Raw genomic sequence first — 12,687 nt, 5'->3', positions numbered from 1 at the left:
ATGGGAGTTGGAGATGTTACTATTTCTGCAGCAGCCATCCCTGTCACCAGCATCCTAGAGCCATCAATCAGCATGAAAGGGGAGCTTTTTAGCCAATAAGAAGACGCCCTTTCACCCTTTTTTTTTGCTTATGGGAGCCAATCAGAGTGAAGAGAGGAGAGTCAGCCCCCGAAAATTGACTCCTAGGGTCACTCTGGAGAAGCGCATTGGGAAGAATGCTGAAGAAGATCTTGTTCTGTGTGCTCCAAAAGCTAAGAGTTTAGGAACACTGAAGACACAAGGCGCTTCTGTTTTGAAAGAATGGTGTGCGAGTTCTGCAAAGTACAGTAGAACTTTGAGGAAAACACAGCTAAAGTCACTCCGAAAGAAGGGTACATTTTCTAGCTGAAAAGCCAGCACATGGAGATCTGCATTGATTGTTGTATAGTTATACCATATAAGGCTGCATAAACCTAGATGAGTATGTGGCTGTGACTCTCATGTAGGGACCCTTCAGAAAAATGTGTGGGGCTAAGTCATTCCTCATACTTCTCATTTGAATTGTGAAAGATCCAATGCGCTCCCATTAGAATTACTGCTGGTTTTGATATGTGGACCCAAATCAGGAAAGCTAGAATAGGTGTTGTAAACAAAAATTGCCCTTTTCCCTTATGGGGTATCCAAGAGCCCATATAGAGTCCTTACATAGGTTCCCTATTGGTAGGAGAGAACAACAGAGGCCAACCAGAGAATATTGAGAAGCAAAGCAGCTAGTAAGCTTGATCTTTATTGATCTGTTGCAACAGGGTGCTCCCCTCACCCGCAGGAGAGAGGAGGAACCCAGAAAAATGGGGCGCAAGGCCTTAAAAGACTTTTGAAATTGCCACCCTGTAGATCAAGACCACCCCCAGAAACATCATACATACATCACAGAAGGGGTGTAACCTAAGACCACCCCTTAGATACATCATACCTACATCACAGAAAAAGTGGTCTAAAACAGAAATTTTGAATGTTGTTTTTCTCCTGTCCTTGTTTATCTCCTGTCTGGTAGGTTACTTGATTGGATTTCCTGGGGAGCCTGGCTACTCTTTTGTAATGATAAATACTTAGTTCCTGGGCCATGTTACAGGCTCACACCCTATTCAAACACAGACATACTCTTAAGACAGGATTTGTGAAGGAAAAGACAATGGGGAGGTTTCCCACTTTGACCTTGCAGAGAAAACATTTGCTCAGTTTAGGAATCAAAATGGTTCCAGGTCGGTCTTCCTGTGCTGTACGTGCTTGGTTGGTACGCTTATGAACATTACCATATTAAGACCTCAAAATTCCTATCTCATAGGCAAGCTACTCTTTGGCTGGTCTTTTTTTTGCCATGCCTGGCAATACACTTCCCAGAAGCCCTTTGGATCCTTGTGACTTAGGACATGCTGCCGTCCTTCCTGAAACTGCATTGTTGCCTTCTTTGATCTGTGGTTTGAACTTTGATTGCACTGACGCCCTGGAAAAAATCAGGGTGGGCCGCTGCAAAGTATTCTTGGCACGTTCTTTGAAAGCATAGAAGCTTAGGGAAAAAGATACTTCAGTTAGCGCTGCTGACAAGTGTAATGAGTGCAGCAGATTGTCTTTAGATTACTTGATTTGTCTGTTGTTCCAGGTTCTACGAAATTGGTGTTAAATCATAAGTAGAGCGACTGAAATTGGGTTAGGGAAGGAGCACGTTTGCATAACATAGACCTTGTTTAAAGTTGCAGTGATAAATATGTGACTGACCTCGCATTATTACGTTTGCTTCACACACTATTCTGCAGCAATATTAATTTCTGGGCCAGATTAAAAATTGAGGCAGATCTCTCTTCCAAGCAGTCAAGAGGATGACTGCAAGAGAAGCATTCATAGACAAGCACTGAGGGTGTAAACCAGCTGCAGACTGTTTAGGTGAACAACCACCTGCCTTTTAACTGATTTATTATTTAATCAATTCTGAAACCTTAATACAAGCTGCATTTTTTGAGACACTTTAAGAAAAGCGTACAAACTTCCAGTGCAATAAGCAATAGCTACCAGAAGAGAAGGTCATATGGAATGTTTGCCATTTCCTGTGACAGACAGACACACACCAGAAGCAAAGCATTATTTAAACAAAACAACGTATGTCCCAAGTTCTTACTGGTTAGATTAATCTTACCAGGATTTCTGGTTAAATTTCACTCCTTGATTAAAAATAGCCTTTTCATTTATAGACAACTAAAACCATAGTTGATTCATGAAACTAATTGAAGCTTACAGGGCTGAGCAGCACAGAAGCAGCTAGAGTTTTCTAGCTTTGCATTGAAAGCAGCATACCTCCTTATGAAATGCTCCCCTTGTTGTGGATTCCTCTTGGAATGCAGTGTAAGATGCAGGATATGCTCAGATGCAACACTAAACAATGGTTTGGAGTTATACGGATAGGCAGATAATAAGCCTCAGGCTTGTGCCCTCCTCTGTCTTCCCCTTCTTCACCTTGTGTGTGATGATTAATTACCGTTTTTTTCGCTCTATAAGACGCACCAGACCACAAGACGCACCTAGTTTTTGGAGGAGGAAAACAAGAAAAAAATATTCTGAATCTCAGAAGCCAGAACAGCAAGAGGGATCGCTGCGCAGTGAAAGCAGCAATCCCTCTTGCTGTTCTGGCTTCTGGGATAGCTGCGCAGCCTGCATTCGCTCCATAAGACGCACACACATTTCCCCTTACTTTTTAGGAGGGAAAAAGTGAGTCTTATAGAGCAAAAAATACGGTGCTTTCAACAGAAATAAAAAAATTCTCAAAAATCTGTATGTGCACTAATTATGTCACATTAAGTAAATCAACACTATATCTTGTGCCTTTTGACTAATTAAGCATGTTTTTAAAAAACAAGCTTGGAGGATAAAGGTCCTGGATAAGTTGCTATCTTTTGGCCTCAGGATTTCACTATTGGGGGGAAAAAAATTATTCCGGACTTAAAATTCTTGTTGCTATCACCAACAAATGTTCCTGCTTGTTTCTCTAACACTCATAAAATCTCATTTCTTCATCTGTTCAGGTGATTATGGGCTTGCTGAAGTTTTGGCCAAAAACACACAGTCCCAAGGAGGTGATGTTCCTGAATGAGCTGGAAGAAATATTAGATGTCATTGAACCCTCGGAGTTTGTGAAGGTTATGGAACCCCTGTTCAGGCAACTGGCAAAGTGTGTCTCCAGCCCACACTTCCAGGTAGGTTTGAAACTCAGGATGCTGGCAACAGCTCCAGTCTCTGTTCAAATGCAGAGGGAAACGCTGAAATTCTGAAGCATGTTGGTGCACAAGATGAGCAATTATCCAGGGAAAGTTTTTATAGCTAGCTCAATTGGAAAGTACGCCTTTCTCATCAGTGTAGTGGCCCACTTCAGATGATCTCGCTGTGTTTACCGTTAGGAAGTTCCCCCCAAAATTTAGCTGAAATTATTTGCACACATTCTAGTCCTGCTTTCTTGAGCAACAGATAATGAAGTTGATGTTCCCTCCTCTGCGTGGCAGTCCTTCAGATACTGGAAGGTCATTATTATGCCTTGCCTTAATCTCTTAAAAGAAGATTCCACCTAAACATTAGGAAGAACTTCCTGACAGTAAGAGCTGTTCGACAGTGGAATTTGCTGCCAAGGAGTGTGGTGGAGTCTCCTTCTTTGGAGGTCTTTAAGCAGAGGCTTGACAACCATATGTCAGGAATGCTCTGATGGTGTTTCCTGCTTGGCAGGGGGTTGGACTCGATGGCCCTTGTGGTCTCTTCCAACTCTATGATTCTATGATTCTATTCTATGATTCTATGCTCCTCTCGATCCTGCTAAACACACCCAACTTTTTCAGCTATCTTTCACTGGGCTGATTGCCCTCAACTGAACGTGTTCTGGTTTGTCAATGTCCTCCTTAAAATGTGGTGTCCAGAACAGGCCACTGTACTCCAGATGTGGCTTGCACAGCAGACAATAGAATGAATTTGTTTCTGCTTGTGATAAGGGCCCTAGGTTTTTGTTAATTCACCTTCATATTGCATTACCTGCTTCCCCCTTTAAAAGGTCTCTCTTGTTTCAGAAGTTATGTTTTGCTTTATTTGTACAGGTGGCCGAGAGGGCGTTGTACTATTGGAACAATGAATACATCATGAGCTTGATCAGTGACAATGCAGCCAAAATTCTCCCCATCATGTTCCCGGCACTCTACAAGAATTCCAAAAGTCATTGGAACAAGTAGGTTGTTTCTGTGTGCACTGGGCATGAGTGGAAGTACAACTGAGAGAGCTCCGCCTTGCTCTTCTACCACGGCCTATTGGTGCCGCTCATGCAAAATTTGGCGGAGGGAGAAAGAAAAGGGCTCTGATGACGATGATTGCTAGCAATATTCATGGGCGTATGGAATAGGTTGCCTCCCCTTGAGTCTATTCTTTTTACCAGATCATTTGTAACTGGGAGTTTTATGTGGTTTGTCCACCTTTGGTCCCCGCACTGCACTCAGCTCTCACCTGTGGCTCCTAGAAGCTGTCAGCATGCAGTAATGGCCATATTCTGGGAAACGGCTTTGATTGGCCAGCTAAACCTAGCGAGGGTAGCCGATGGGTCTCAATGTTAGAATTCCTGCTCCATGATTGCAGTCATGGGATTGTTTTCTTTCACATGACGGTGTATGTTTTGACTCCATAGAGTGGGAAGTGACGGAGACAGGATGTTTGTGTTACTGTGTTCTGTGAAGTGGGACTATTGTCCTTTGTTCTTTTTCTCTTTGCTGTCTGATTCTAGAGAGAGAGAGGGAGCCATGTTGCGGTGCTCCGTGTGTGTTTATATGTAAATAAAGTAGATTAGCCAAAATGCTGAGTTGCTGAGGTCTGTTCCGCAAAGTGCGAACACTCTGCGGATCAACTAGGGAAGGGAGCCCATCTAGAAGAAATACTCTTGATCCTAAACCTCCACTGCCTTATGGGATTTCTTCGGAAGAAGAAAAGTCCTTAAGGACTAAACCCTGCACAAATCCGGAGTGGAGTCCCTAGGATGATTGGATGGTGCCTTGTACGCCTCCTTCCAGCAACTCCAGAGTGGGGATTCGAACCCTGGTCTCCCAGGTCCTCGTCCAGTACTCTCACCACTACGCCGCGTTGGCCTCCATATACACTGCCCAGGCTTGCACCCCAGGGAGGTCACTTGGGTGCTGCTAATGCAGTGGTTTGACTTCACCCCTGGAGGCGCACTCCATTGTCTCTCAACCATGACAACAATTTATAACTGGGATGGGGGATCCGTTGGGCTCCAGCCCCCATCACTCCTTTTGCCATGCTGACCGGGACTGATGAGAGTTGGGCTCCAATATCCTCTGGAGTTCTACAGGTTCCCCACCCTGACTTGCAGATTTCTGTCGGTCTTCTTAGGGGCAGTGGGGGATAAATGGGTGTGTCCTGGCATTTGAAGCTATCCTTCCTTTTTATATCAGGTATTGGAAGTTTACTGTCCTGGTCCATTAAATCTCTTCTGTGCAAGGGCAGTTTCCCCACCTTCTAATCCATTCTCCACCTCTTCTTTTTTTAAAGGACAATCCATGGGTTGATCTACAATGCACTGAAGCTGTTCATGGAGATGAACCAGAAGCTGTTTGACGACTGCACACAGCAGTACAAGGCAGAGAAGCAGAAGTGAGTACTTGTGGCTGGGGAAACTCCCTCCGCAGCTAACCCTGCGACTCGTGGGGCCATCCCACTTGACAGCAGCTACCAAGTCTAAACCACCTGAGCCTCTTGGGCTTGCCGATCAGAAGGTCGGCGGTTTGAATCCCCGCGACGGGGTGAACTCCCATTGCTCTGTCCCAGCTCCTGTCAATCTAGCAGTTTGAAAGCACGGCAAGTAGATAAATAGGTGCTGCTGCGGCAGGAAGGTAAACAGCGTTTTCGTGCACTCTGGCTTTCGTCACAGTGTCCTGTTGCACCAGAAGCGGCTTAGTCCTGCTGGCCACATGACCCGGAAAGATGTCTGTGGACAAACGCTGGCTCCCTCGGCCTGAAAACCGAGATGAGCGTTGCAACCCCATAGTCGCCTTTGACTGGACTTAACCGTCCAGGGGTCATTTCCCTTACCTCACCTAGAGGTCTGGGCAGGGGACCCAATACTGCTGGAGAACAATCTCCCATCATCCTTGACCATTGCCTATGTTGGCTGGGGCTGATGGGACCTGAAGTACATCACAATTGGACATTGCTTGGTGGGAGAAGGAACGCAAGATGCTCTCCATCAGCTGCCTCATGGCAGAGAAAGGAGCCTAGCTGCTGTGCCTTAGGCAGGATGAAGGCTGGGAAGACGAGGGAGGATATAAAAAGCCTTAGAGAGTGAGAAGAAGGGGGAGAAGCCCCATGGAGACACAGTGAGAACAGGCTGGGCTAGTTGGATGCTTATTTATGTGTCTCTACAGAGGTTGGGAGAATGCAGGCTGAAATTCCTTTTTGGAAGTTCTCTTCATGCTGTTCTCCTAAGTCAGAGAGGGAATACTAACAGCCTGTGCTGATCTAGCCCCACTGCTTCCTGGGGAGGCATAGGGCCCTGGATTTAACCCTGGCAAGGACATTGAGGCAGAATACTCCTCTTTAATAAACAATAATATTTTTTTATTTATACCCCGCCCTTCCCGGTTCAAAAACCTGGCTCAGGGCGGCTAACAACAAATTTAAAACACTTTAAGACACTTAGATATAAAAGTAGCATAAAATACAGTATAAAAACATGAATAACAATAAAATTCAAATTAGATAATCCCCAGGGCTAGCTGGCTGAATTGGTCCTACCTGGGCCACGAGGAGGTCAGGGGAGAATTAGCTGTGGGGTCTCAGCTGTGGGGAGGGGAAGGGAAGAGAAGGTAAATAAAAGATCAGGCTGAATTCAAATTAAAGGCCATGCGGAATAGCTCTGTCTTACAGGCCTGACGGAAGGAGGTTAAATCCTGAAGGGCCCTAGTCTCATGGGACAGAACATTCCACCAGGTCAGAGCCATCACTGAAATGGCCCTGGCCCTGGTGGAGGATAGTCTGACTTCCTTAGGGCCCGGGACCTCTAAACTATGGTTATTCATGGACCTTAAGGTCCTCTGCGGGGCATACGAGGAGAGGCAGTCCCGTAGATACGAGGGCCCCAAGCCTCAAAGGGCTTTAAAGGGGAAGAGCCTCAGCTCTGGGAGGAACTGCCTGTCCCTGGGGATTGGGACTTACCTCCGAGGAGACAGGACTGGAAAAGGGAGACTTGGGACACTCAAGAAAGGACTATATTGAGGCAGCCCTCTATGAGTCTTCTGAAAGACTGAAAGATGGCTGGAATGTGGTTCACCAGAGGTAAAAGCAGAAAGAGTAAATCAGTGTTTTCTGGAATAAAACCTGGTTTGCAGCTGACCAGACGTGAGCTGGTGCCTTTTTTGAGCTTTTTGCCAGGTGTGGTCTATGGAAGCTATGGCACAAGCAGCTTCCACGGGGGCTACAGCACAGGTGTCCACATAAAACACCTTGAAAACGATGGTGGATGAGCAACACCTAAAGAACATTTAAGACAAAGCTACCTGAAAGAAATGGGAGTTTTAAGAGCCACAGGCAAATCAGGCAGAAAGGAATTCGTCAAAGGGGGGAGGGACCACTGCGAGAACACCCTGTTTATTATGCCTGCTAGCCTATTAGATTTTAACCAGTCGGCTCAGGGCTGATTTTAAAGCGCAAACAGGTTTATTCAGGTGGCCCCATTGCAGCCCTATGGGATATCAGTAGCAAAAGAAATACACCAGCGACCAGAGCAACTGATGCAATATTGGAGCTGCGTATTCTGACCCCCCTGGCCCTTACCAACATCTGAGTGGCCTCATTCTGAGCCGCTTGAAGTTTCTGAATCTTTCTGAAAGGCTGCCCCACGTGGAATGCATTGCAGTAGCCTCGCTGACGGCGCTTCCACAGGTAGTTCAAAAGAACTTACAAGCCGTGAGCTTTATCCTTCAGGGAAAAGCACCATTCCATCCAGGAGTGGTTGTATACCTCTTTCAAGTTTTGGCTGTTTTCGGCACTCGCAATACCTCTGTCGTATCTGGATTCCTTTCAGCTTGCTTGCCCTCAGCCACCTCTGAACCACCTCTAGACACCTGTTTGAGACTTCACAGGCTTCCTTGGGATTAGTAGGGATTCAAACAAGAGACAGAGGAGCCTGCCAGCCACATTCTGGGGACACCGCAGCCATGTGACTTCTCATAGTGTAAGATGTTAGAAAGCACAGGCGATAAGATGGAGCCCAGAGACACCCTGTTGGTTACTGGGCGGAGCAGATACTTTCTGGGGCTAATCTTCTCGAAGGAACGGGGGTTACCATAACACTGTGCTTCCTAAGCCCAGCAAGAACCTTAGCTAAACTACCCAGCTGTGGCATTGTGCTAGTGGAAATCTCATAAGGTAGGGCCCTCAGTTGCCACTGTTCGCCACCACCTTCAGTCCCTCTGCCCTGTAGGCTCTTGTAGTCCTGCAAGGTTCCACAACCCTCAGCAGCAGCTTTTCTGGAAGGTGTTTGGGGCTGTCAGTGGGCAAGGAGGATTGGCAGAAATTGGATGCTCTGCCTAATGCTTCCGAAGCGCTTTACAATACAGTGGTGCCTCGCAAGACGAAATTAATCCGTTCCGCGAGTCTCTTCGTCTTGCGGTTTTTTCGTCTTGCGAAGCACGGCTATTAGCGGCTTAGCGGCTATTAGCGGCTTTAAGAAAAAGGAAACAAACTCGCAAGACGTTTCGTCTTGCGAAGCAAGCCCATAGGGAAATTCGTCTTGCGGAACGACTCAAAAAACGGAAAACTCTTTCGTCTTGCGCGTTTTTCGTCTTGCGAGGCATTCGTCTTGCGAGGTACCACTGTACAGTGGTACCTCGGGTTACAGACGCTTCAGGTTACAGACTCTGCTAACCCAGAAATAGTACCTCAGGTTGCTTCAGGATGAGAACAGAAATTGTGTGGCCACGGCAGCAGGAGGCCCCAGTAGCTAAAGTGGTACCTCAGGTTAAGAACAGTTTCAGGTTAAGAACGGACTTCCAGAACGAATTAAGTTCTTAACCTGTGGTACCAATGTAGTGTAAAGCCACCACTGAATGCCATCCCATTGTGCTCTGTCCCCATTGAGAAGGCTGAGCTGCAGTCCTGTAGATGCTTTCTTGGGAATAAACTCCACTGAACCCAACAGGGCTTCTAAACTAAAAGCAACAAAGGAAGAGTCATGTGGCTACCTTAAATATTTATATCCACTGTAAGGACCCAAGGAGAGCCCTGCTGAATCACACCAGTGATGTATCTGGCCCAGCTTTCTGTTCTCACGCTGGCCTACGGGAAGCCTGCAAACAGGACCCATTTGTGACCCCCAGCAACCAGTTTTTGGAAGCAGAAGCTTTTCAGAGCAAGTTGAACAAGCACAGGGTTGAGCCTGTTAGGTACTCTTTGCCCCCAGTAAAACTGCCAGACTTAAGGGCTTAACTGTACTTGGCATTCCCTGTTCTGCAAAGCTCTCGGTTCTGTGCAAAGGAGAACTTGACCTATGAGGTACTACAAAGCCTTGGGAAGTGGAGGGGGTGGGCTCCTTGGGGTTGTGCCACAAGAAAGAAAGAGGGGAAGATCACAGATTAGGGATTTGTGCCTCCTTTATGAAAAGGGCATGAACTAAGAGGACTCTTACGCTTGGAGATATGGGTAAATCGGGTGACTGCGGTCCCTCAGTAATCTGAGGCGAAAGGATCAGCTGGGAACGAACTTGTCTCTTTGAGGCGCGGCTTGAGCGATTCCTCAGCCATCTTAATTTTTAAAAAAGGAAAGAGCAGGGTAGAAGTGTTTACATTTGAATCCTCTTGGTAGGCAGCCTGCAGGAAGCCTCGTGCAAGTTCCAAAGATAACGGAAGCCCAGTCCACAGTAACTCGGAACAAGAGGGAAGCTTTCAGTGGAGCTGCCCCTGTTTTTGTGCAATAGCATTCCTGTTGAGATATAGCAGGCAGGCTGTCTGCAGTTTCCAAAACCAACTGAAGACATTTTTGTCCCATTGGCTTTCCCATCTGGATGAATGGGTCTCTGCCATGGGTGTCTACTTTGCATTCACACACACACACACACACACACACACACACACACACACACACCTGCTGTTGTTTGCTGTGTTTTTAACTGCTTGGCTATTTTAATTTTTTTTTGTACATTGATATGTGTGGAAGGCAGTTAATTACTTAATATATCTGTTTAATGTGGAGCATTTGATTGGGTTTTGAAGAATGGCATAACTCGGCCAGAGCACTAGAGGGAGGGCGCAGGTTAAAAGTCTAACTAGAGGGAGGGTGCAGGTTAAATGTCTAAATAAAAAAGATAACACCCACCCTAAAATAAATTCCTTTTCGTCTTCAGAGGACGGTTCAGGTTGAAGGAACGAGAAGAGATGTGGCACAAGATTGAGGAGCTGGCCCGCCAAAATCCTCAGGTAATAGTTGTTAGCAACAGAGGAAAGATATTTTGGTAGTGTACTTTCTTAGGTTACCAAACCACAAACTTGTTACCTTAACGATAAACTCTATGTCTTTGCTCCGGTGAATAAGCATTGAACTATGCCTAGGACAGGGAACCTGTGTCCCTCCAGATGTTGTTGCACATGCCGACGGAAATTGGAGCCCAGCAAAATCTGAAGGGCGCACCAGGTTGGCTGTCCCTGCACTAGGACCTGTGGTTTTAAATTTCTGCATGGCCCTGGTGGAGTTGGCTTCAGTTCCTCGTCTGTAAAATGGCAATTCTTGTCAGATGCAGAAGATAAGAGATTATAAATAACAAGACCAATGGTTCCTTTGTTGAGGACGGTAGATATGTCTCCACGAGGTATTTGCTAAAACACACACTTTAATTCTCTCTCACTTCCTGGCAAAGTAACATCCAGGTATTTAATCAGCTCCTGTCACCTCTGTTTGCTCATTTCAAATATGGTTACTAAATGCCTGCTTCATAGCTTGGGAAGTTCTGATATCTCTAGAACAAACATGGGACCTTATACTGAGCCAGCTCTCATCTAGCTCAGTATTGTCTAGGCCAGGGGTAGTCAACCTTTTTATACCTACCACCCACCAATGCATCTTTCTTGATGGTAAAATTTCCTTACTGCCCACCAGTTCTCGATGGAAGGAGGATTCAGCTTGTGCCGTAGAACCCCCTACCGCCCACCTAGAATCCTGAAATGCCTACTAGTGTGCATTAGGGACCAGGTTGACAACCCTGGTCTAGGCTGACTGGAAGTAGCTCTCTAGAGTTTCAGGCCAAGAGCATTTTGCACCCCTACTTGCAAAGGCGAGTAATTCAACCTGGGACCATTGCTTTATTTATAGCATTTATTTGCTGCCTTTTAGGGCACAGCCCCCACAGATGCAATTGATGCCCATTTTGAATACTAAACATAAGATTCCAGAAACATAAGGAAGCACCAAATCTTGGGAATCAGTGGTGTAAAAGCACTTTGTTACGGAAAGGCAGACGAGTCACGTTTGAAGGATGATGCCGAAAGGAGTCTTCAGTAGTTCTACAGTAGTGGAGTTCCACAACTGTGAGGCCACCACCAAGAAGGCCCTTTCCCTTTTGCTCACCAGCCCAGTTGACTGTTCTTGTGAGGATTCCGTGACGGCCTCTGCCATTGATCTTAGCAAACAAGCAGGATCTTTTATTATGTAAACGACCTTTGCACGGAAAACTTGTCCGCTGCCCCCGAGCTACGGCCCTTCCCTGGAGCAGTGACCTTTGGAAACAGAAGTGGTTAGCATCAAGAAAACATAATTAGGGAACAGCACAGCCTGCAGGTACGCTTCTGTGCCCTTTTGCATGTTACTCAGCGGAAGCTCCTTATATCTCGATACTAGAGTAACATAAAAGTGGGCTCTTTCTTCTCACAATCAGTGAAGCCAGGCTAGGAAATACTCTGTTGCAGGGCCCTGGGAGAACCGGTGGCCCTCCAGATATTGTGGGACTCCCAGCTCTCGTCGTCCTTGTACATTGTTGGCTGGGGCTGATGGGATCTGGAGTCTCGCCAGATCTGGAGGGGTCACAGGTTCCTGGCTCCTGCTTTATATAAGCCATCTGTGTCAGAAGGAGTGTGATTTAGGAAAGATTCAAAGTGCTCAGTGCTCATCTGTGTGCTTCTCAGTTTTAAAGCCCTGCGGTTTTAAAAAGTGTGATGCTTTACAAATCAGGTCGGGAAGCCAAATTGATACGTTCTGCCTTAGGGAGGAATTCAGTGTCACACATTCCCTCAGAACAAGCATTTCAGCTTCCAGATGAAACAAACCTCCCCTCCTCCAAATGCACTGTTCTTGGGGTCCTGTCAACCACCCCCAAGCCAGTTTGTGTGGGGGGGGGAGGGAAAAGGCCCTGTTGCACAAGCACAAGTCCTTGTGAGGGCTTCTGCTGGCAGGACTTTGTAGTGGAACCCACCCATTTTTCCCCTCCCATTTTTTAAAAACATGAAATTTTAAATGAAATATTATTTTATAGCACTGCTCTTGTAGGAAAATAGGATGCTGTCTTACACTGAATCATGGCATTGGTCTGATCCCCATAGCGGAAGGGCTCTCCATCGCTCAGTGGTTAGAGCATCTGCTTTGCATGCAGAAGGTCCTGGGTTCAAGTCCTCTGCGTTGCCAGGAGTCTCTTGC

At 46.3% G+C, this 12,687-nt stretch overlaps 1 protein-coding gene across 3 annotated transcripts in view; it reads left to right on the top strand.

Moving 5' to 3' along the window:
* Positions 1-12,687, top strand: part of PPP2R5D (protein phosphatase 2 regulatory subunit B'delta) — a 58,117-nt gene that overhangs the window by 37,636 nt on the left and 7,794 nt on the right. For all 3 annotated transcript variants that reach the window (XM_083605194.1, XM_083605195.1, XM_083605196.1), the window contains exons 11-14: positions 3,054-3,224; positions 4,107-4,234; positions 5,563-5,664; positions 10,409-10,481. In XM_083605194.1, the coding sequence (XP_083461320.1) occupies positions 3,054-3,224; positions 4,107-4,234; positions 5,563-5,664; positions 10,409-10,481 (474 nt within the window). The remainder of the gene's footprint in view (positions 1-3,053; positions 3,225-4,106; positions 4,235-5,562; positions 5,665-10,408; positions 10,482-12,687) is intronic.

The sequence above is a fragment of the Podarcis filfolensis genome (assembly GCF_964270895.1).
Source record: "Podarcis filfolensis genome assembly, chromosome: 3".
Lineage (NCBI taxonomy): Eukaryota > Metazoa > Chordata > Lepidosauria > Squamata > Lacertidae > Podarcis > Podarcis filfolensis.
This window is presented reverse-complemented; position numbering and strand designations above follow the sequence as displayed.